Below are 25,434 nucleotides of genomic sequence, written 5' to 3'. Positions count from 1 at the left end.
CTTTCATGCATGGAGTGAAGAACCTGGAATCAGTCCAACCAGAGGCCCTACCTCCCACAAAACTCTGATGCTTATAATATTGATGGATTATTTTGTCTGTTCTTAAAGTAAAATTTTAAAAATTGTAATGATCAAAAGTTTTAGTAATAAAAAGTAATAATACTCACTTTTTAATTAAGATTTTTGATTTACTTTGGTAAATCAAAGTTCAGTTTACAAGGGTAATGACTGGTCACAGTTTTCACTAAGTATTAAATTTTTAAGAGATTTTTTTCATTTAGTTAAATGGCATATTTTTAATTCAGCTAAATCTTATATTTAGCACTACTCAGTGTTACTGTTACTGTTGTTTTGTTGCTACATATTGGAAAGCTGGTTCCTTTATTGAGGATGGATGAGCTACTTTGTGTTAACTTTCCATGTTGGCCAAATCTCTTTGCCTGATGTTTTTGGAAAGCAGAGAGCATTTTCTGGAGGGTGCTGTGCTCCAAAAAAAAAAAAAAAAAAAAAAAAAAAAAAAAAGAATGTAAAAGCTAAACTCCTCCTCCCTTGACCCTCAAGTGGTATGTAGAGGTAGCCTGAGAAGACCATTTTATAACTGTTCCGCTTACCTGCTCTTTAATTAAATTTGAAGTATGTATTTTAAGCATTTTTAAAAGATTTATTTACTTATTTTTATTGAAATTCAGAGTTTAGAGGCAGAAAGAGAAAGAGAGAGAGAGAGAGCTCTCCTATCTGCTGGTTCACTCCCCAGATTGTCATAACATCTGAGTCTGGGCCAGGCCAAAGCCAGGAGCCAGGAGATTCTTCTAGGTCTCTCACGTGGGTACAGGGGTCCAAGCACTTGGGCCATCTTCTGCTTTTCCCAGGCAACTAGCAGAGAGCTAGATTGAAAGTTCAGCAGCCGGGACATGAACTGGTGCCCATATGGGGTGCTGGCATGACAAGTGATGTCTTTACCCGCTTCTGCCACAGTATCAGTCCTCAAGCATTGTTTACAGGAGAAAAGGAATTGTGTCAAAATGTTACATAATATGATCCAAGTTAGAACAGATAATACAATTCTGGTTGCAAAGTCTTAATGGAACCAAAAAAGCTATAATTTTTATCCTTTTTAGATTGTGATAAATATATTGGCTTAGTTTTTAAAAGATTTATTTATTTGAAAGAATTACCAAGAGTGAGGGAGAGACAGACAGAGCGAGAGATCTTCCATTTACTGGTTCCTCCCCAAATGGCCACAATGGCCAGGGCTGAGTCAGGCTAAAGCCAGGAGCCAAGAGCTTCATCTGGGTCTCCCCACATGAGTTGCAGGGGTCCCAACACTTGGGGACCATCTTCTGCTTCCTTTCCCAGGCTATTAGTAGGGAGCTAATCAGAAGAGCAGCAGCTGGGACAGAACCCATATGGACACTGGCTTCACAGGCAGTGGCTCTACCTGCTACACCACAAGACACCCCCACCCCCCCAATATATGGGTGTATATTAAAATCTAGTAATACAGATTTATTGGTTAAGATTCTGAATAGGAAAGTAGGATGGAGGAGCATTTTCATTTTTAAATAGTACAGTTTTTCTTGGTATTATAACTTTCAGAAATCCTACAGGAAGCGATGATCAGAACACAAGGACAGCAGCAATTAAGAGTACAGCAATAGCAAGGAGCTTGAGCCAAGGGGAAAACAAGGCAGGCTTCTGCAGGTGTCCCACCGCGCGTGTCTTCATGGGTTTCAGCGACCGATCCCACTGCGTCAGGATCGCTTGTCTGGCCCCCGGCCATTTCCCGGGGCCCACCAGCCTAAACTGGTAAGGGCTGCAAGGGCCAAAGAAAACTTCCAGAGCCAATCTGGGATCTGTGAGGAACAGCCAGGGAATGTTAAGCTTCACCCCAATGAAGGAGGCCAGTTCATCCATGTAGTTGATATAATCCGTCTGTATCGTCTCGCTTTTGCCGAACCTAGAGGTGAGAGAGGAAATCCTGCTGAGGATATCCAAGATTCATGTCAAAACAAGAACAGGGAGAACGCCTCCCACCTTTTTAACACGTGGCCATCAACAGGAAGCTCTGTGCTAGCCATGGCATGTGGCTTGCTTAGCCTGGCCTTTGTAGTTCTGTTGGAAAACTTTCACATTGATCTGATTTGGAATTTCCTAAACTCTTGGAGGAAGTTGAGAAAGACATTTGATACCCATTTACAAATGGATAAATTGACTCTTGCTCACATGAAGTTTTTAGTTCATGGGCATGAGATCATCGGTGGCAGAGCTAGGAATGGACCCCAGTTCTCTGGGTTTAGTCTCATTTTCATCACAGGCCTCTGTCTGAAGCAACTTAGCCAGTGCATGAACTAGAGAAGGGAAGTTCAGGGACAGGCAGAGGGTCAAGCTGCTGCCTCTGACTCTGGCAACCCATATGGCTGCTGGCTGCTGCATTTGTGATCCAGCTCCCCACTAATGCTCATGAGAAGCAGTGAAGGACGGTCCAAGTAATTGGATCTCTGTCACCCATGTGGGAGACCTGGATGGAATTCCAAGCTCCTGGCTTTGACCTGGACCAGCCCTGGTCATTGTGGTCATTTGGAGAGTGAGCCAGTGGATGGAAGATCTCTGTCTTTGTCTCTCTCTCTCTCTCTCTCTCTCTCTCTCTCTCTCTATCTCCTTCTGACTTTGAGAGAAAGAAAGAGAAAGAGAGAGGGAAAGTTTACATGCACACACTTTCAGACTCCTCTGATTTCTAAACCTTTCTGGGTCTCTTTTCTGTGGTATAGTGCAGGAGCCATGTGGGGCTGAAACTCACTATATCCTGTAGGTTCTAAGTTCTATTGCATTTGACAGGATTTAACACAGCGTCAAGGGCAATATTTTTGAATGGATGATTGTGGCCTGTAGATGTCACTGTAATGATTGAATTGGGGATCACTTAAGACTGAACCAGTCCTAAGCATTCACAAGATCTGACCTTTGTCTGAGAATCCTAGGCTCCCTTTACAATAGATACTTTTACCATTTCAGCTTTGTTCCCATTTTCTCATGTATATCATTCATCATGTCTTTCACAGGAGGCAAAGTACAAGTTCCTGAAAAAGAAGGAAAGATAATATTTAAATTTATCTGGCATATGGCCAGCCTGCAATTTTTCCTTTGTAATAATTGATTATGAATTACGTTAATATTTCCAATCTCCTGTCACTTTGCAGCAAAACAAAATATTGAAGAAATGAAGAGGTGATCATTTTGGGACAAAAATCATTCCTAGTCTTCAGAGAACTACTGCTTGTCTCAGTAATTCAAGACCATTCTCGGACTGGTTTTGTAAATCAGTTATCAGATATTTCTCTCAGTTGTAAGGATTATACTCTAATCTTAGTCATATTTGTACAAAATTTAGCAACAAATTATGGCTAATTAGAGGTGAATTGTCATTGCCTTTTTTTTTTTTTATTTTTGACAGGCAGAGTGGACAGTGAGAGAGAGAGAGACAGAGAGAAAGGTCTTCCTTTTGCTGTTGGTTCACCCTCCAATGGCTGCCGCGGGTGGTGCACCACGCTGATCCAATGGCAGGAGCCAGGTGCTTCTCCTGGTCTCCCATGGGGTGCAGGGCCCAAGTACTTGGGCCATCCTCCACTGTACTCCCTGGCCACAGCAGAGAGCTGGCCTGGAAGAGGGGCAACCGGGACAGAATCCGGCACCCCAACCGGGACTAGAACCCTGTGTGCCGGCGCCGCAAGGTGGAGGATTAGACTAGTGAGCCGTGGCGCCGGCCGCCTTTTTTTAAGATTTAGGAGAAAAAGTGTCCATAGGAAATAATCCTGCTTTGCCAGAAAATGAATTTCCAGCAGGTAAGATGCTTAATTTAGTGAAGTCCCAAGTATCTCTCTAGAGGACCAACCATTCTTGAATGTGAGTGTGGACGGGGGCTGTCCATAAATCACTAAGGGAGTTCAAGGAGATCATATCTGATTTGGATATGTACCAGGATTTCAGGCTTATATGGGTTTACTGAGTTCTTTGAAATGGTAATTGGTTTTGTGCCCAGAGATACTCCAAATGCAGGATGATTTTTTGAGTAATCCTGGAATCACCTAAAATGAGAGTAGAACACTCCACCAATATGACTGCTCAAGACCTGCGGTGACTTGCTTAATTCCTCATTCTTTCAATCCTGAGAGGTATGATGATCATTGAGTGGCGTTTGTAGATATGACATTTTTTTTTTTTTTTTGACAGGCAGAGTGGACAGTGAGAGAGAGAGAGAGAGACAGAGAGAAAGGTCTTCCTTTGCCGTTGGTTCACCCTCCAACGGCCGCTGCGGTCCGCGCGCTGCGCTGATCCGATGGCAGGAGCCAGGTATTTATCCTGGTCTCCCATGGGGTGGAGAGCCCAAGCACTTGGGCCATCCTCCCTGCACTCCCAGGCCACAGCAGAGAGCTGGCCTGGAAGAGGGGCAACTGGGACAGAATCCGGCACCCCGACCGGGACTAGAACCCTGTGTGCCGGTGCCGCAAGGTGGAGGATTAGCCTATTGAGCCGCGGCGCCGGCCCATGACCTGGTTCTAAACCATGTAGTCTGTCTTGTCTTTGGGTAGAAGAGATTGAGAGAGAGAGACTGTTCTGGGACCCAGCTGCTACTGGCCTTGAGTTGCTTGTAACTTGTCTCTCTGAGCCATTGCTTTGCACATCAATTCCCTGTCAATTGCCTTGTTTCTTTTCTTCAGAATCCAAGTTAAAACTCTTATCCTTACAGAGAACACATGCCCCACCTTTTCTCTGGTACCAGTCTCTGTAAGCCTGAATCCCAAGTGAAACCTTGAGTGGAATTTTGTGCCTTTATCTTCCTGGCTGCTGCCCTACAGGACATCATGGCCCTGCAATGTGTCATTATCTGGGTGGAAGGAGATAGAGGAAGGTCAGAGAGATCACTGTCATGGGAGACAACAATGATGTGGAAGGCAGTCTGGTGGAGAGGGCTGGCCCAGGAGATACAGTGGCAGGTTCTAAGTTCCTATATAAACGAAAAGTTGTTAAGTCCCAGTGAGTTAGGATATGACTGGAGACCAGAGGTATGGCTACAAAAGGAAGCAGGCCTGCTAAGACTCGCACATCCAGAAGTTTTATAACTCTAGGCTCAACAAAATTTTGCACACTAAATTTTGACATACCTATTTGTCATTTAATCATGAACTTATGACCTGTATTAGCTAACAAGTACATTTGAACCTTACTGCGAATCTAATCCCAGTGCCTCTTGCTGGAGGAAACAGCCCACATTCTTTGCCTACCCCAGTCATGCTTGTGTTTCATTTTTGTTTTTGAAACATAGGAACTTAGTAGTTATATATCTTTGAGATTGGCATCTACCACGCCCAGCACTTTCTCTAATGATCTACTGCTTGTCTTTCTGTAATATTTGTTGGGGGGGAGAAAATAGTAGCAGAAAAGCCATGGCCTTTCCAGTAATCATATTTTCTGATTGCAAATATCTGAAATTAGCTGGATATTGTCCTGGAAACATCTGTTTTTCTTAACCTTTCGAACAATGCAATTTTATTGAGTTTTAAAATCCTAACTTTATAAAGTTCACACACCATGATCTCTGGTACTTTCTGGTTGAATGAATGATCTTGAGTAATTGTCAGCTCTAAGGAATTGTAAGTCATAAAAATATCTTGTTTTAGAACATATGGTAATCTATAAAATGTTGTCCCAAGAGATATATAATTATGGATTCTGAAAACTGGATGAGACTAAACTGGATGAGACTCTTATGATTAGCACAATAGTTTTCACAAACACTAAATACATTCTCATTAGCATCCATCTCCCCCATCAGTGATCTTATTTGTCCACTTACCCTTTATAACTTGGGCTGCCCAGCGGGCCTGGAGGTCAGTTGTGGGGATGGCAGCCCCTAAAGACTGGACAAGGCCAATCACTGCCATGGTTGGCTTCTCCAGTTGTGGAGGAAAGATCCCTTTAAACAAGGTGACCTTATTATTTTCGCTTTTGATGATGGAGTCATCAAGGAAAGGATAGGCATAACCATAGCCTGTTGCAAAAATGACAGAGTCGATGGCCTCAAACACAGTCCCATCCTCAAAGATGGCTGAGGTCTCTGTGAACTCCTTCACGTTGGGCTTAATGGACACAGTGCCACACAAAATACGAGCTGGGAGATCGTCATTAAACACAGGCTCTTTCCTCAGGGTTCTGTGTGGAAAATGGAGGCATCATTAGAGTTAAAATATTTGCCATTTGTTTCATTGGTTCATATACAAATTAGCAAGGAAGGAGGAACCTACCCAAGATTTCCTTTCTGAACCATGATGTATCATCAATAGAGTTCATGAATAGAACTGATGTTACAGGAAAAAAAGTAAAATAACAGAAGTTACTCTTTGCTGGCTCCTTCTCTATTTTCTCTGTTGGATCGCTCTCTTATGTTTCAGAGAGCCCATTCCAAATCTCAGAATAAGCATCAGTACCTAGTTTCCTAATAAGCCTCTATCAGGAAAATCTATAGTTAGAGAATCTTCTTATTTGAGTTTTTTCTCGGCTACTTATTACTTATATGATTTGATAAGGTTAAGATTTCTTAAGTTCTTTGGGTCTCATCTTTCTCATTTAGAATGGCAATAACTATTTACTTACCTAAAGAGGGTCAATGAGTGGCACAAATATTACAAAATATTCATGTACATGGTACTAAAATGTTAGCTGCTAGTTTTAATATAGTATATTTAATTAGTCACTGTTAAATGAGGAAGATCAAATAGGAGGAATAACATCAAAGCTGGAAATGCTTCAGTGAGGCTATCACAGGGAGATGAAGTGTGATGTCCCATCCAGTCTAAGACACAAGTCAGGTGAGGGAGGCAATATCAAATAATTTAAAGGAGTTCAGAAGAAGTAGGGGCCAGTGTGATGCACTTGTTAGTCTAAGTCTGGAATGAAAGAGCTTTGACTGTTTTTCACTCAGCAGTATCTCCAATGGATGCAAGCAAATCTTAACTTAGTAATGAACTTGAGTAAAGTTGAAGGATTCTTGTTTGGCTATGGGAACTTTAAGACAGTCACAGGTAGATCCCACTGGGGAGGAAGCAACCTGGAATGAGATTGTTGGAACCCTGATTGTACAAAGGCTAAAAATCAGCCATGGCTATTGCAAGCCCTTTATTCTAAGCCCTATGCTCTCAGGCTTCTACCCTTGCTACTGCATTGAAACTGCTGTTGTCAGTCATCAAAATCAAGTCTCCAGATCCAGTGGTCTATTTTCACTTCTACTTTCACCCAACATGGTTGATGGCTTTCCTCTGAAACACTGCCTTCATTTTGCTTGCAGGTCATCTTTATATGTATGTCCATCCCTCAGTTTTCTGGCTATTCTGTCATTTACTCTTCTCTTCCTGACTTCTGAACAATGGCATATCCAGAACTCAGCCCTCAGACCTTTTGTCTTTTTTACTTACACGAATTCTTCAAGGCATGCCATCTAGCTTCATTTCTGTAAGTATAATTTATATTCTCCGCTTGAAACTCCGCTTGTCTGGAGTGCCTCACTGGCACTCCATGTTCTTTTACCTGAAGCCCAATAAACTAGGCACTACAATTTCCTTTTTTTAAATTTTAGAGAAAGAGAGAGAGAGAGAGAGAGAGAGAGAGAGAGAGAGAGAGATCCCATCCTCTAGTTTACTCCTCAAATGGCCATAATGGTCAGGGCTGGGCCAGGCTGAAGCCAGGAGTCAGGAGCTTCTTCGGGATCTTCTGCATGGGTGCAGGGGCTATTTATTGATCATGCCAGAGGTGATGACCTCATTCTTTCCCCTGGAAAATCCTTCCAGGAGATAACCTCATGGCTCATTTATGCATCTTCCTCAGGGTTTTGGTTAATAGCTCACTCACATGATTCAGCATTGTGGCATAGCAGGTAAAACCACCACCTGTATTGCTGGGATCCCATATGGACATTGGCTTGTGTCCTGGATGCTCCACTTATGATTTAGCTACCTGTCAATGGCTTGGGAAGGCAGCAGAGCATGGCCCAAGAGAGACCCAGTTGAAGTTCTTGGCTTTAGCCTGGTTCAGTCTTGGCTGTTGTAGCCTTCTGGAGGAATGAATTCAGTTATTAATCTGAGTTTTTCACTCTTTATCAAAGGTTTTCCTTACCATGTGACAGGCTTGGGGTATGTTATAGGAGAAAGAAAGGAGGAGAATGAAGACACAAGCACTGTGACCATAGTTCAATGAGAGGGGTCCACTATTAAGAGGTGGGTGAGGAGAATGCATGATGGGAAACACTCCTCTGCCTTGCTACGTTCGCTTTGCCATCAAGTGAGAGGCATTAGAGCAAGTGGTTAAGAGGAAAGGCTGTAGAATCAGCAGATTTGAGTTAGTTTGAATGTTGCTCCTACTTCCTGGTTGTGGGACTTTGCTAAAGTTGTCAACTGCATCAGACCTCACTTTTTCATAAACAAAATGGGGATAATAGTAGAACCTACTTCCTAGTTGTTGTGAGGATAAAATAACACATTAGAGGCTTAGCAGAGTCTTGCCAAAATGCATTCATTAAGTGCTTCAAACATGTCAATTATTATTGCTGTTACTCTGGGAACAAATTCCTGTGATATTATATAACTTTTCAGCAGTGCAAATACAGCAAAGAGGATTGCAAAACAGGAAATCACTCCTAATATTTGCGATTCTTTATCCTCAGATACAGGAGATGTGGCTGTTTCACTAATATTTTGACTTGTTGTGTGGCTACAACACACAAAAGCTGTTGACACGGAAGGAAAGTTCAGCAGGTGCATCACACTCAACTCCACATTACCCATTTAAAGGCATCAGGCTGTAGTTCTCATGCTTGAACTTTGCGTTCATCTGCTTCACGTACCACCAGTCAGAGATGGCTGTTGGCAAGTTGTTCTTGAGGAAGGTTTGAAACCGAGTGACATACAACATGTCCCAAGGATAACCGTCATCCCAGACTCGGCTCATTACCCAGGAGCCACTTCTGGAGCTGATGACCACCTTCAGAAACACAAACCCAACCATTAAAACAGTGACCATTTGTACTGGCTGTGTGATTTGCTTCCCTGATCTCCCTTCAGAAATGTATTCACGACCCCAGCTCCCGGGAGTGTTCCCAGAAGTCATCCTTCAGTGATCACGACTCTTAGGGAGTTGCTCTGGCTGATGGCAGAGACCTCACTCCAGTTCATATGCCCCTTTTGGGTTCCCCCCGCCAGTGACTTGATATGGGTGTGCAAAGGTCGGGTTTGTCACTCAACTGTGGCTGTTTTTTTTTTTTTTTTTTTTTTTTTTTTTTAAGATTTATTTATTTGAAATGCAGAGTTACAGGTAGAGAGGGAGAGAGAGTGAGAGCGAGCGAGAGAGAGGTCTTTCATCTGCTGGTTCACTCCTCAAATGGCCGCAATGGTTGGAGCTGGGCCAATCCGAAGCCAGGAGCCAGGAGCTTCTTTCAGATCTCCCATGCAGGTTCAGGGGACCAAGTACTTGGGCCATCCTCCACGCTTTTGCAGGCCATAGCAGAGAGCTGGATTTGAAGAGGAGCATCCAGGATATGGACCAGTGCCCATATGGGATGCTGGCACCGCAGGCAGAAGCTTAGTGCACTACACCACAGTGCCGGCCCCCTTACCTGTGGCTATTCTAAGGGGCCATCTCGCTTCACTGAAAGGTGAAGGGCAACTAACTTCTTTACCTTCCTGGAAAGTATCAGTTCTAAGAGTAGTTCCAAAAATAAACTACCTGAGCGCTTATCCACATCACTGAGTCATACTGTCACAGGAAAATTTTAATAAAGTCTCTCTGGCATGGATGAGCAGTGACTGATTGATAGGTATAGCTTCTCTTATCTGACAAATGCTATAAACAAACAATTATGATCCGTTAAGTAGTATTTTCAGTTAAAACACCTGCCATCATCCTGGAAAAGGAAAGACATTTGGAGTCAGAAAATCATATCTCAAACTCTAGCTCAGGGAAAATTCCTTTAATTTCTCTATTTTCATTCCTTTGTTTCTCAAATGGAGATAATGGTAAGTACCACATGAAATTTATGTGAGGGTAAATCCAAAGTCATAACCTGTGCACTTTGGCTAACGTTACCTGGCATATAGTATGTGCTCAGTAAATTTCTATTTTCTTCCATTTCTACCATGTTACTCCCTAAAACTGTAGTTATTTAGGCTCTCTGCCCTCCTGCAACAATTTTTATATACATTCTTCATAAAGGAAGTCAGGCAAATAAGAAGGGGCTGACAGATCAATTTATGAATTTGAGAGCCTCCAAAATTGGCCTTCCTTCCGTCTAGTTTATCATATGTATAAATATCACCCATATAAATATGAATATATTAAAACTATTATTTCATCATGTTTCCTTGGCATAAGAAACTGAAATAATTCATCTTTATTTTTGAAAACCATCCATATTCTTTATTATTCAAGTCTCTAAATGGATGATATAACCTGACCCTAGTCTTTCTTCCTATCCTAGCCTTGTAGCCACTCTGTTCTTGGAATCCGGAGACCTGGCTTTCAGTCCTCTAAACCTTCCATGTCAGTCATTAGAGTCTTCTATGACCTCCAGAAAGACAATGGACATTTCTGCTTCTCAGTTATCTTTTCTGGTAAACACACATAATAAAATTCTACTACCCTTTCCCTACAATCAAGTGAGCTCATTTACCTGGAAGTATCTGAACACCACAATGTATTATGTGCATTGTTATTATGAAGATCCTCCAAATCAGCCAGACAAGTTTATAATAGTCAAATATAAAGTGTTCACTCCTCCCTTCATTCCTGTGCTCATGCTTCTGTTTCCTCTTCAACCTTAAATTTATCCTCTAAGGCTGTTTCAGGGGATGGGTATTTAGTATAGGGGTTAATATGCTGCTGCGACATCTGATCCAATATTGGAGTGCTGGTTTTGACTCGCAGCTCCACTCTGAATTCCAGTTTCCTGTTAACACCTAAGTCGGGAGGTGTAGTGACAGCTCAGGTAGTCGGGTCCCTGCTACCCATATGGTGAGGCCTGGATTGAATTCTCAGCTCCCAGCTTTAATCTGGCCTAGCCCCAGCTCCTGTGGTCTTCTGGGGAGTAAATCAGCAGCGGGGAGATCTCTGTCTGCCTGCCAGTCTGTCTCTTTCTACCTTTCTGAATTTTTAAAATTATTTAATTATTTTTAATTTTCATTCTTTGTTTAATTTTTTTTAAATAGACTGAGTCAGGTCCATCTCCCCTGTGAGACCCCCAGTTCTATAAACTTTTAGGCATTTGGTCCCTGAATCATTTATTTATCCTTTATTCTAGTGGTATCCCTTGTACTGTTGTCATGTTCTCTACTTAACTCTTGGGACTTTAATTTATGTATGTCAGTGCATCATTTTTCCAACTAGACTGTGAACTTTCTGAGAAGAAAGACCCTGCAGTCACTTTCGTTTTATGCCTTCATGATATCAAGTGTAGCACTTTGAGAAGATAAATAAGAGTATATATTTCTGCCATTTGTCCTGACATGATGTATTTTTTCACTAATTCTAATTCTATGACATAAAATAGGACCTAGGTTGGGGTGCTCAATCTACAAGAGATGACTTGTGTTGGGGATGAAGGATATTAGCAGGCGTGACATCTGGAAATGAGATTCCTGTCTTGGCTTCTCAGCAGTCTGCCCCTAAAGAATCTTTCAAAACTAGTAGGTGACATTTGTCCAAACTCTTTAACATGACCTAACCTAAGAGGCCCTGTATCACCTCTTCTTTTCCCTACAGCCTCTCCTCACATCACTCTTTTCCAAACCCAGGGATTTGCAGCCAAAGGAGCCTTCTCTTAGTTTCTCATGAGGCACTAAGTTTTGTCATGATTCACGATTTATGCCTAGAGATCCCTTCTGATACCATACCTCTTTCTTATCTTTTAGTTCTCAGCTTAAATGTCACCAGCTCAAAAAGAATCTTTGCATGTACCAGTCTGAAGTAGGTCATCCCTATAAGCCACTCTTCCACCATGCTGTTACCTTCTTTCGTAGCACTTTGCACAATTGTAAATCAAACCTTTGTTTATTTACTAACTTGATATCTATTTTTCTCATACTGGATTCTGAGTTCTAGAGTAGAAGTCTGTCCTTTTGTTTGCCTCTCTCTCCAACACCCAAGCCAGTGCCTGGCAACAGTAGGTTCTGACAATAACCACAGGCTGGATGGGTGGCTGAATACACGGCTCTGTATCTACATTGCTTAAATTATGGACAAATGCTTTAACTCTGTAGCATTTCCCCAGGTAGATTGCTTTTATCTCTTGCTATTGAGAAACCTGAAGCCTAGAAGAATCAAAGGACTTGCCCAAGAGTCTCAGAGTCATAATCTTATTCCTAAATTCTCATGTTAGGCATCAAATGTCTTTAAGAAGACCATTGCTAATGTTCTGTCTTTGCCTGTTAGGCTATATAAAATTCGCCAGTGGAGGAGGACACTGCAGGGAGGTTTCCTAACAAATACCAAACACAGTTAGTTAGAAGTAATGGGCCCTCAAGGGCTGGCGCTGTCATGCAATGGGTTAAGGCACCAGCCTGCAGGGCCGGCATCCCATATAGGTGCTGGTTTGAGTCCCGGCTGCTCCACTTTTGATCCAGCTCTCTGCTATGGCCTGGGAAAGCAATAGAAGATGGCCCAAGTCCTTGGGCCCCTGTGCCCATGTGGGAGACCCGGAGGAAGCTCCCGGCTCCTGGCTTGAGATCAGCTCAGCTCTGGCCATTGTGGTCATTTGGGGAGTGAGCCAGTGGATGGAAGACCTTTCTCTCTCTCTGGCTCATACTCTGTCCTTCAAAAATATAAAATTAATATTTAATAAAGAGAAAAGAAATAATAGATCCTAGTGTTCCACAACACAACAATGTCTTATACTCAGTCCAAGAACTGAAGTAGAGGAGTTGATAGGCTCCAAGCGTAAAGGATAACAAGACAGAAATCTTAGTTTCCTGATTTGATCAGTTTAAAGTGTATACATATGTTGAAATATTGCACTGTACCCCATGAAAATGTATATATAGTACATGTTAATCAAAAAATAAAAGTAAAATGACACCTCACTTGTTACCGAGGGAAGCTGAACTATGTAATACACCATTTAGAGTGGGTGTTACTGCACAGCAGCAAAAGCTGTCACATGGGACTCTTGAATCCACACTGGAGTGCAAGTTTGAGACAACGTTCCTCTGCTTCTCATCCAGCTTTCTGCTAACATTCTTGGGAATGCAGCCAATGGAGACCTAAATACTTGGGTCCCTGACTCCAATGTGGGAGACCTGGATGGACTGCCTGGAGCCTGGCTTCCAGCTGGCCCTGGCTGTTGTGGGCATTTAGGCTGTGGTGGGCCCTGGCTATTGTGGATGGAAGATCTCTCTCCTTTTCTCTCCTCTCCCTCCCTCTCCTGTCACTCTGTCTTTCACAAGAATAAGTAAATCTTTAAAAACATAGAAGTAGGGGCTGGCGCTGTGGCATAGCAGATAAAGCCACCTCCTGCAGTGCCGGCATCCCATATGGACACAAGTCCCTGCTGCTCCACTCTGATCCAGCTCTTTGTTATGGCCAGGGAAAGCAGTACAAGATAGCTCAAGTCCTTGGGCCCCTGCTCCTACATAGGAGACCCAGAAGAAGCTCCTGGCTCCTGGCTTCGGATCGGCACAGCTCCAGCCATTGCGGCCAACTGGGGAGTGAAGACCTCTCTCACTCTGTCTCTCCTTCTCTTTCTATGTAACTCTGACTTTCCAATAAAATAAAATAATTATTTTCAAAAAATAGAAGTAAAAACTAGAAATAAAAGGGGTGAATTCATCAAAAGAAAAAATACTATTTTTGTACCCTCTCCTCCCCCCATACAATTTCATATCACACCTTTAAAAGTGTTAATAATTGTTGCTGTCTCTTTAAAGGTAGCTTCCTTATGGGGGAAGTGATACCTGTTCAGCTGTGTGGCTGAGCTCTGTGGCAATATCACAGCCGGAATTCCCTAAGCCGATCACCAGAACACGCTTTCCCTTGAATATTCCGGGTTCCTTATACTCCCTGCTGTGAAAGCTTTTACCTTTAAAGTGCTTTAGCCCTGAATGAAAAGTAAGAAACACACGAATTAGTTTGGTTTTCATCAGAAAAAAAATTGCTTTAGTGTAAGTGATCTTGTGGGTGGATGCAGTTAAAATACCAAGGAATTTTTATGCTTCAAATATATTACATATCACAAAAATATATTTTATCTTATTTATACTTTTGTTAAAAAAAATCATCAAGACATTGAATCTTGCCAGAGGTGTAGAAGGCAGCCTAAGTTTCAGACTTACCTGGAAAGGAGTCTTTTGGTAGGTTGGGATACACATGGTGTCCAGAACAAATCATTACAGCATCAAAGACAGCAGTTTCTTTCTTACCATTCCTTTCAGTGGAAACATACCACTGGCCAGTCACTGAGAAATCAGGATGTTTCTTTATGCTGGATACAAGTGTCTATGAGAAATGGAGAAAGCAAGCTGCTTTTTCTATGCTAACAGTTAGATTTGGCAAAAACAGCGTAAAAAAAAAAACACCCTTAAAGATATTTCTTAGGAAAATACTTAATTCATTATTGACGTACATGTTACAAATTTAAAATTCCCTCAGAATATATCAGAACACTAAATGACATGTGTAAGGAAACGGGGTGCAGGTTGGTGTCTCCTCACACAGGGCACCAAGCATAAGGAAAAGGGTGCAGAACAGAGAGGAGACAGAGTACGAACTCACAGCCAGACCAAGTTTATTCAAAGGAAATAAACTTGCACAGGTCGACCAACTGCCAGTGCGCACACAGACTGAACATGTGGCGGAGGGCCCAGACCCCAGCTGCATGTATGTTTTTATTCCTGCATGGTTTTTTGTATTGCTCAGTACTTTCTGCAGTACCAGAGTGACACCCACTGGTGTCAATCATAGTTTAAATGCAGTGCACACTACGTCTAGGAATACAGCCACCTCCTAACTCACCTCTCCAGCCATCTGATATTTTAATAGTTTTATTATCTTAAAAATATTAATGTTGTCTTACAGTGAAAGACATTTATTCTCAAACCTTAGGATGTATAAAAATCACCTGGAAAACTTCTTAAAGTGCAAATTCCTGAACTGCATTTCCAGATGTTCTGGTTCAGTAGTTCAGAGGTGGGGTATGAGAATTAAAATTTCCTACAAACATCCAGGTGATGGTGATGCTACTTGACCTATACTGTGAGTAGTCCTGGACTAGATTATCAGTATTTATTTGTAGCTAAAAAACTATCTGTTGGTGTGTGTGCCCTCTTTTGAAAAAATATTAATTATTCTAGTTACATTGAAAGGAGAATAATTATTTTATATTAACTGTTTTTTAAAAAATATTTACTGGCTGGCACCGCTGTTCAATGGGCTAATCCTCTGCCTGCGGCACTGGCACCCCAGGTTCTAGTCCTGGTCTTGTAATCAAAATAAAACCCATTAGTGAGATGTTTTGCAATTTTTTTTCATAGTAAGACTTTGAAATCCATTGTGTATTTTATGTTTATCTCGTTTTTGTGGCTAAGTGTCAATCATATTAAATAATAGACTCAAAATAATGTTCACATACATTTTTGTAGATCAAGAAAATTCCTTTCTATTTTTAGTTTGATGACAGTTTTTTCATTCTTTCTTTAAAGCATAAATGGATGCTAAATTTCAGTTAGTGCCTTTTCTGACTGTTCAAAAGTAAGCTTTTGTAGTGAATTATATATTTATATTTTATCATATTAAAACAGTCTTGCATTCTTAGGCAGAACTCAATTCACTAAAGGCAGTTATTGGATTAAATTTTGAAGAATTTTTTTGTGTTGCTCTTTCTGAGGGAAATGGGCTTGCAGTTTCCAATTTTGTATTGTCCTCTCTGCTTTTGATTTCAAGGAGTAATACCACGGAGTGAGTTTTGGAAATCATATTTTGTTTCCTTGTTTCCCAAAAAGTTTACAAAACACTGAAATCATTTCTTTGTTGCAAAATTTGTAAATACTCACTTATTGAACCATATGTTTATTTTTTTATGGATGATTTTCAATTTCTAGGTCAAAAGAATTATGTCACCAAAGAAGCATTCAAGCTTTCTACTTCTTGAATGAGGGTTTTTTTTTTTATTTTTTTTATTTGACAGGCAGAGTTATAGACAGTGAGAGAGAGAGGCAGAGAGAAAGGTTTTCCTTCCATTGGTTCACTCCCCAAATGGTTGCCACAGCTGCACTGCACAAATCCGAAGCCAGGAGCCAGGTGCTTTTCCTGGTCTCCCATGGGGTGCAGGGCCCAAGCACTCATGCCATCCTCCACTGCTCTCCCGGGCCACAGCAGAGAGCTGGACTGGAAGAGGAGCAACCAGGACTAGAACCTGTCACCTATATGGGATGCCGGCGCTGCAGGTGGAGGATTAACCAAGTGAGCCATGGTGCCAGCCCCTTGAATGAGTTTTGACAAATTAAAAAAAAAAAATGGTTGAACAATTTTTCCAGCAAAAACGTTTGGCAAGTACTTTTATATCATTCTTTGAAAAGATGTAAAGGGTTTAATTTATTTATGTGAGAGGCAGAGTGATGGAGAGAAGGAGAAACAGAGAGATCTTCCATTTACTGGTTCACTCCACAAATGGTTGTAATGGCAGGGGCTGAACAAGGCTAAAGCCGGTAGCTGGGAATTCTACCTGGTTCTACCTTGTAGGTGGTTGGTGTACAGTTACTTGGGTCATCACTCTGTACTTTCCCAAGCACATTAACAGGGAGCTGAAACAGAAGTGGAGCATCTGGGACTCAAACTGTAGCTCCAATGTGGATGCTGGCATTGCAGTTGAAGACTTTAACCTGTGTCATGGTGCCAGTCCCTAATAGTTCTTTATAAGTAAATTTGAAATTTCTATATGGATCTATTTTATGTACCTTTTGATTCCTGATATTTAAAATTTTTCTCTTTGCTCATTTTTTTCTTAGCCTGCCGGCTATCTTTCTATTGTTATTTTTTGAGTCTATCCAATAAATGAAGTATCAATTTTTAAATATACTTTGTTTTCTATTTAATTAATTTCTTTTATTATCCTCTTCACTCTATATAGTTTGTGTTTACACTTTTTTTCTAAATTATTAAACTTATTAGTTTATAAATCTTTCTCATTTTCTATAAAAGGATTTAAGTTCATAATTTCATCAAATGTAAATTATTATTCAGTTTTAAATATTAAAAATCCCCACTGAAAATTCTTCTTTAACTCATATGTAATATAGAAGAAAGGGTTTTAAAATTCTAGATTCATAGACATTTAACATTTATTTCTTATTTTTGATACTAAACTATGTGGTCAAATCTTATAAATTTCCTGTAGATACTCTTGAGGAGAAGGAATATAATCTGGTGTAAGAAAGGTCATCCTGTTCAAAATGTTGTCAATAAGAAAGGGACACTGACAGGAAGAAATGGGAATCGAGTGAAATAGACATGAACTTGTTCACCATTCTGCCAATAGATAATTCGTCAATAGTATCTTACCTTAAACTGTATGTATTTCAGGAGGTTTTTTTCTCTGGCAAATGTAGTGATATATTCCTGGAGCTTGCTGTTATGCATAAAGTTGGGGAAGTCATCAGGGAACGGGAAGTCTGGAAAACACATCATCTCTTTAGAAGAGTTGGTAAACACCGACTGGTAAATGCTTGCTCTGCCCTCTTCTGCATGGTCCTGTGAATGTACAGATTCAGACGGGAGAGAATTGGCAAGTTAGTACCCAGGTCACATCCGAGGCCAGTGCCAAGCAATTATGCTTGCTTGAATTAAGTTCGGTAAGATGACACATAAATTAACATCTGTAAAACAATTGATGCTGACCACAAAAGTTTATCAAGGGCATCTAGGATATGGAAGGCAAACAAACTTTGAATTTAATTATTTTCTTTTAGAAATATGTAATTAGAGTTCTTCTACTTCCTAAAACTCTAAATAGGGTGACATATATTTACCAAAACTTAACTTTGCAAGATTTCAATGGATCATCTCATGAGTATGATCATCTAATGGTCAATTTATAAATGCAAACAATGATATGTGTTTGAGATTATTTATGCTGTTTCTAAATGTTCACATTTTTAAGTTTAATCTTTTAAAAATTAAGCTTTTAAAAAATCAAGTATAAAATTATGTGTTAACACTGAATGTAACATTGAATATAAAATTTAACCTTTTAAAAATTAATTTTTGAAAAAATAAGTATAATATTAACTCTGAAAACCATTCTAAAAGAATCTTAGAGAATATATTGAGTGACAAAAAAATAAAGTGAACATTGTATAAAGAGTGATTAACAGTTAGAAGTTCTGGACATTGTGTCATGGTTCTCAACCTTAGTCACACCTTGATTAAATTGGTATAAACCTGAGCTGAAGTGTAGGTTAGAGTTAGGTCCCATTCCCACAGATTTAATTTATTCTGCCAGGAGTTTTAAGCACTCCTAAGTAATTCTAATGTTCAGCCAAGGTTGGCAGTCACAGTGTAGAATGAAACAAGTAAAAGTTAATGACCAACCAACCACGGTTACTGTGAAAGCTCCTACCACAGGCCACATCTATTGTGGCTGTAAGTCCAGCAACGCAAACTATTGAGGTAACAGGCCTTATTTATATACATACTTAGAATCATGATAAGGGATGGAATCTTTCTTGGACCACCAAGGTCCTTTATGTTAGGCCAAAAGTTTAGGTGAATTATCTTTATTTCATATGAGCTCCCCAAACAATAAATCAGTAAATCGTTTTGATTTTGTCTTGAAGTTTCATGAAGAAAGATCAAAGTGCAGATTTCTATGTGTAGTTGTTTGTTCATAAAGAAAAATCCTGAGCACAACGAATTCCTAATTAGGGTTCATATAACTCAAAGTTCAGGGCCCCCAGAAAATGAATTTTTAGTGGTAGAATATTATGATTATACTAAAAGCAATGTGGCTATTGCCTGTTACTGACAAGTAATTAAGTAACAGGCTAGGTAACATGTTCGTTTCAGAAAGCAGTGTGGTATTGAAGTGGTATATGGGTTTCCTACTTCTCTTTTGGTGCATTGATCTTGCTGGTGAGAATGTGGGATTGGGTTTGTTGAGTTTACAAATTTTGATAAATATGAGAATGAATACAATAAGAGAGGAAACATTAGAGGACATGTTGCTATGTAGACCAGAACAACAACAACAAAAAGTCAAAGAAAGCTAAGAAAGGATTGACTGTCCAGAAAACAAGTCTGTGTTCGTCAAACTTCAAAACAAAATCCGTACAGTTTACTGCCTTACTGTTTGGAGAACTCCCGAGGAAGGCAGGGGTGGAGGTGTGTACAGTTCATTTATATCTGTGGCCCGGTTATAAAGTACCTCACTTACTCTGTGACCAAACAGTAAGGGAAATGTTATTTTGGCTTTGGCTCAGGATTAGAAGAACTAGTTGGGTACAGCAAAGTGCTATAGGAAAAAGCTGTAAAAACTTAAACTATCTGCACCTTTAGTATGCCTCACACTTAACTAAGTTTAGATTTCCTGGAAGAAAATAAAAGTTGAGAGGAAGTAAAATGCTAACATCAACTTAAACGAAAGTAAAGAAAATATAAAATTAGCATCGTTTTTAAAACACAATTAGTCTTTTTAAATAATTGGTGTTTCTCAAACTGTACTAAGAGTCATGTTGTACTACTAGATGTATCATCACATTTGACATCTGTAAGTCCCCTAACAGTGGCAAAATAGTTAAGAAATAAGTCACTGTATTGTTTCTTGTGGCTGCTGAAACAAATTGCCACAAATTGAAGTTTATTTTCTCATGGTTCTGGAGGCCAGCAGTCAGAAATCAGTATTACTGGGCCCCAAACAAGCTGTCAACAGGGCCATGTTTATTTTCAAACATTCTAAGAGAGAAGCCATTGATTGATTCTTCCAGCTTATGGTGGATATTAGAGTTCCTGTGCTCTGTCAGCGTGCACACACCACGTCCATCCCTTGGCTTGTGACTCCTTCATCCATCTTCAGAGTCATAGCACAGCATCTTCAAATTCTTATTTTTTTTTTTTTTCAGGCAGAGTGGACAGTGAGAGAGAGAGAGAGAGAGACAGAGAGAAAGGTCTTCCTTTGCCGTTGGTTCACCCTCCAATGGCTGCCGCAGCCAGCATGCTGCGGCTGGCGCACCGCGCTGATCTGAAGGCAGGAGCCAGGTGCTTCTCCTGGTCTCCCATGGGGTGCAGGGCCCAAGCACTTGGGCCATCCTCCACTGCACTCCCTGGCCACAGCAGAGGGCTGGCTTGGAAGAGGGGCAACTGGGACAGAATCTGGTGCCCCGACCGGGAGTAGAACCTGGTGTGCCAGCGCCGCAGGCAGAGGATTAGCCTATTGAGCCGCGGCGCCGGCGCAGCATCTTCAAATTCATGTCTCTATGCTGACATTAGCACATCACCATCTCTCTTCTTTTTTAAAAACATATTTTAATTTATTTGAGAAACAGTGTGATGGAGAGAGTGCTCACTCCCCAGATGTCTGCAATGTCTCTTGCTGGGGTTGAAACTAGGAGCCAAGAATTCAGTCTAGGTCTCCACAAGAATGTCAGAGACCCAGTGACTTGAACCATCACCACTGCCTCCCAGGGTCTACATTGTTAGGAAGCTGGAGTCAGAAGCTGGAGGCAGGTACAGGATCCAAGCACTCTGGTGTGAGACATGGGCTTCCTAACTGCTGTGTTAACCACCAGACCAAATACTGTCCCATCTTCTTTATCGATCTGTGTTTCCCTCTGCCTCCCTCTTACAGTGTTACAAAATATATCATTTTGGTCCCTTCCAAATAATCCAGGATAAATCTCAATATAAAGAATTTAAAACTAATCATGGCTTCAAATCTTATTTTTCCTTGGAAGGTAACATTTATAGTTTCAAGAATTAGGATGCGGTATTGGTAGTGTTGGGAATTATTCAGTTACTCAGGCTACCTCAGTCTCTCCTCTCATCCCCAAAGATTCACATTCATCCCTCATGCACAGTAAATTCTCCTGATCCCAGTATCTCCAAAGTCTCAACACTCTGCAGCTTGACATCAAGTCCCAACTTTCATTTATGTCTCATCAGTGCAAAAATCCCAAATCTCGTCATTTAAATTATCTAAGGCAGGTATAAGTGAGACCTGAGTATGAGCCATTATAAGGAAATTCTTTCTCTTCTAAGGATCTGTAAAACTCAAAAATAAGTTATCTTCTTTTAAAATACAATGATGGGGGCAGGTGTTGTGGTATAGCGAGTTAAACCACTGCTTAGTATGCCCACATCCCACATTGGACTGCCTGGTATCTGGATCAAGTCCCAACTCCACTTCTGATCTAGCTGCCTGCTAATGCACACTCCGTGAGGCAGCAAATGATGGCTCAAGTACTTGGGTCCTTACCACCCACACAGGAGACCTGAATGAAGTTCCTGGTGCCTAGCCCAGCCCTAGATGTTGTCTGCTCTTTGCTAAATGGGTACATGAATGGATGATATATCTCTCTACTTTACAAATAAAAATAAGTAAACCTAAAAAATATATATGTATAATGGTGGGAAAAGCACAGAGGAACAGCTAAGAACATTCCACTCCGGAATGGAGAAAATGGATGGAAGAAAGGAATTGTAATGCCAAGCAATTTTGAAATCCAGCGGGGCAAATTCCATTAGGTTTCCAGACCTGTGAATAATTCTTTGTGGCTCAAGCCTCTGCACTGTATGCATGAGGTTCTACTCTCTGGGCTATCTTTTTTTTTTCTTCTTGAAGATTATCACATGTTTTCAATTTTCAGTTCAGTTGTGTTAAACTATGACACCAGCTTCAAATTTTAAAGTCTTCCTTTTGCAGCAACAAAGGCCACACTCACTGTTTCTGGCTGTGTTCCTCTGAATCAGGAAACCAGCAGTGTGTACTATGTTCAACAATACTTTCCAACATACGTTGGAAGAGCATACTTTGGTCAAAACCCCTACGTAGAAGACCCGGCTGGGCAGAGCCCCTAGTGCAATGATACCCTGCAACTTACAGAGAGGTTAAGAATTCAGGCTGGAGAGAAAGGCAAGCTTGAATTGGGATTTTGTTTTCACCATTTACCAGGTGTGTGCTTTTGTCTCTTTGCTTTTTATGCTTTAGATTAATATTTAAAAGGGAAAAATTATTCTTAGCTGATAGGAATTTTATAAAGATTGGATTTTGTTTGACATACTGAAAACACTCTCTGGGAGTCATCAGTGTTGCTATGTGGAGTCCCATCATCACACCCCATGCAAGGTGCTGGGTGGCTTCAAGAGTTCTTTACAGTCTACAAAATACTTGTATTAATAAGAATAATGCCTCATGGCGTTAATAATATTTAAAGAGCCATCACAGACACTGTTTCATTAACTACTCAATCCTTTTTATCAAGGTACACAGTATGATCCTAATTTTGCATTTAAGGTGAAAATAGTGGTTTAAAGGGGTTATAAATGTGTATGCATATATATATATATGTTTTCTATATACAAAAGGGTTATATATATATGGGTTATATATATGTATATATGTGTGTGTATATATATGTGTATATATATATCATAAGGAGAAAAATAAGATGGGACAGGCTTAGCCAGGCAATATTCCTAAAGCTGGAGACAGTGCCGGAGTGAGAGGCACAGGAAGACCTCATACTTGCCATTGTCAGGCAACAGAAAAAGTGATTCAATGAGTGTGTGCATGTCTGTTGAGAGAGTTTTTAAAAATACATAGAGACAAAGATAGCACCAAACAACTTCAAAACAGTGTGCCTTGTCCTTGGTTCCTTCTGCAGCTGCCCAAAGTCAGCACTTGAAGTTTTAAAACCTGCGGTTTGAATCGCTAAGATATCTTTGGTAACATCAACAGAAGAATGGGAAAACTATTGTATTTTCATGAGTCCATCATGCTATTATTATATAAACCTAACCAGTATTTGACCACAGATTTTACCACACAAATGGCTCCTACTAATGATCTATCAGGTAGGTGACCTCTGCCTACAGAACTTCCAGGCTTGCCCATTGTCTAACTTACTTCTGATTTGCAGCAGAGCAGCTATTTTCTGATGTGCTCCAATATTGTTCTTCATGTAGTCCAGCCCAGTAACTGCCATGCTCATAGGTTTGGAAGCCCGTGCTGAAGCCCTGGGTTTCCACTCACTCCCCGCCTTGCTCCCCTGTTTATGGCAGCGACACCACACTTACTGAAAATTTCCACAGTCCTCCGATGTCATCGCTCATCTCAAAGCAGGTGGGCTCTAACCCTTCCTCCAGACAGCTCCGGATAGAAGCCAAGCCACTGATACCAGCTCCAATGATGGCCACTTTCTTCCCCATAGTCACCTGTACACAGGCCCAGAGAACATTACAGCAACAGTACTGGTGAGATTCGTTTTTTTAAATTTTGGTTTCACTCTTTAGTTTAATTTGAAACTTCAAATTTCTTTTCCAAGCAAACACTACTTAAAAAAAGTTTGGAACTCCTTTGAGCAATCTTACTCCCTTTTTCATTTCTCTCTAATTTTTAAGGAGAATACTTTTTTCCAACAAATAAGAAGCACTTTGTGCTACACGGATGAATCGGTGATTACGCGCATGCAGACAGCTCCCCTCCATACTTATATTGCCTTTGGTCTATTGTTATATACTCTCCTCAATAGACAGTGCCTAGGAGAAAGACGATGCAAGTCACAACTAAAACATGCTATGCCCACCCACATTGACAAAAATGCATATACATGAAGAAACAACTACATGTGTGCACATATACACACGTATCTTATCTTCATTCTACTTTGACTCAAGACTTGATAAGGAACAATGTCTGAGAATGTCTGTATTTCAGTACATAAGAGTCACCCCTTTTCCTCCCCTGATAGGTTCCACCTTCTCGACTGAAAAGTCAATTCCTTATCTAAAAACAACTTCTTCCCACTAGTTTCTACCCCAACCTCCATTCTCTTCTAGAAAATCACATCACTTAATCTTTTCCTGTTCCTGACACTATGTTTAGACTCTACTACTACTTTTTCCTATTCTTTTTTTCCTTTTAGACAAAAATGGTAGAGCTGTGCAAGGACATAAACACAGATGTTAGGAGCCATGCTATATGGTTCTCGGAAAAAACAAAAGAAATGAAAACAAAGCAAAACAAAACCTGCCTGAACGTTATCCCCTTTGCACATACAGACTACTGTATGCTCCTTCCTTTACCAATCCCACCCTCCTATTTCTCAGCCCTTCATAATATAATCCCTTTTCTCCCTAGTACCTTTTCCTTTTCTTCCTTTCTTCTGTATGGCTAAGTCCTGTCCCAGTCGCCTGGGCAGTTTGAGAGAGAAAATGCTTTATAGTGAACTCACATTCTAGGTAGCAATGGGAGGAGCTGAAATGAAAGAGGTAGTCATTTCTTTGTCCTCTGAAAAATGAGTCCACGCCCCAGTCCCTGTGATGGGTGGAACACAGGCCCAGCTTCTGTGTCTCTGCCCTCGCTTTTCCATTGGTTATAAACACAACCTAGGGTTACATTTTTTGGACCCTTGATCTGAAAGTCAGGCTGTTTACAGGTGGCTTCAGTTTTCTGCTTCATTTCATTGTTATTCAAAAGCTTACACTTACTTTATTCATTGCTATTTCTTCTGTGGGGAGCTCATATCAGCAACCCAAATATCACAGACAATTATTTACTTGATTGAGATGGTACAGCAGCCAAAATGGCTCCTTTCTGCTCTTTCTCCTCATGTCCTCTTTTTGACCTCTGTGTTCAAAGGCCTGGGTTGATCAAATTTGTATTTCCTGGTTTCTGAGGACAGTGTGTAGTCATGGAAAAGATCAAATTCCAGAAACTGATATGTAAGTACCATGCAAAATCCTGTTGGCAGTAAGACTAAACAACCGGCACAAAATTCCAAATCATGAAATTTCTAAAAATTGTGCCTTCATCAGCCATATTTCCTATATTATTTAAATTTATGGCAACCTTGCTCATTGTATCCATTCAGCCCCTTTCTTAAGCAGGTGATACATAGCATAAACTGGAAGATACCTAATTCTTGATGAATTGTCTTTATGTTTTTTTGGAGATAATAATTTTCATCTTTAAAGAAAATGTAATGAAGTTGAGACCCAGAGAGAATTGAATTACTTATGGTTTCTTTTTTTTATTTTTATTTTTATTTTTTATTTATTTATTTATTTTAACAGGCAGAGTGGACAGTGAGAGAGAGAGACAGAGAGAAAGGTCTTCCTTTGCTGTTGGTTCACCCTCCAATGGCCGCACTGCGCTGATCCGAAGGCAGGAGCCAGGTGCTTCTCCTGGTCTCCCAT

General features: G+C 40.6%; 1 protein-coding gene across 2 annotated transcripts; it reads right to left on the bottom strand.

Moving 5' to 3' along the window:
• Positions 1-649: 649 nt before the first annotated feature.
• Positions 650-24,589, bottom strand: FMO3 (flavin containing dimethylaniline monoxygenase 3). Of its 2 annotated transcripts, none has more exons than XM_008263964.5 (9): positions 24,471-24,589; positions 23,314-23,451; positions 17,587-17,775; positions 14,364-14,526; positions 13,986-14,128; positions 8,828-9,027; positions 5,852-6,207; positions 3,005-3,077; positions 650-1,957 (listed from the first exon to the last, which is right to left on the bottom strand). In XM_008263964.5, the coding sequence occupies exons 2-9, from the start codon at positions 23,443-23,445 to the stop codon at positions 1,618-1,620; spliced, it is 1,596 nt and encodes a 531-aa protein (XP_008262186.1). In that variant the 5' UTR covers positions 23,446-23,451; positions 24,471-24,589; the 3' UTR covers positions 650-1,617.
• Between the last annotated feature and the right edge of the window lie 845 nt (positions 24,590-25,434).

The sequence above is a fragment of the Oryctolagus cuniculus genome, chromosome 7 (genome assembly GCF_051225735.1).
Source record: "Oryctolagus cuniculus isolate XC-2025 breed Fujian yellow rabbit chromosome 7, ASM5122573v1, whole genome shotgun sequence".
NCBI lineage: Eukaryota > Metazoa > Chordata > Mammalia > Lagomorpha > Leporidae > Oryctolagus > Oryctolagus cuniculus.
The sequence above is the reverse complement of the archived record's forward strand: the minus strand, read 5'-3'. Positions and strand labels throughout refer to the sequence as shown.

Bases quoted from the DNA above. Each gene is read 5' to 3' on its own strand.
- FMO3 (XM_008263964.5), bottom strand. From the start codon at position 23,445: ATGGGGAAGAAAGTGGCCATCATTGGAGCTGGTATCAGTGGCTTGGCT. The intron at 17,776-23,313 runs GTAAGTGTGGTG...GTACATTCACAG, and splicing joins GAGGACTGTGGAAATTTTCA to GACCATGCAGAAGAGGGCAG. The intron at 3,078-5,851 runs GTAAGTGGACAA...CTTCTTTTTCAG, and splicing joins GGCAGCCCAAGTTATAAAGG to GAACTTGTACTTTGCCTCCT.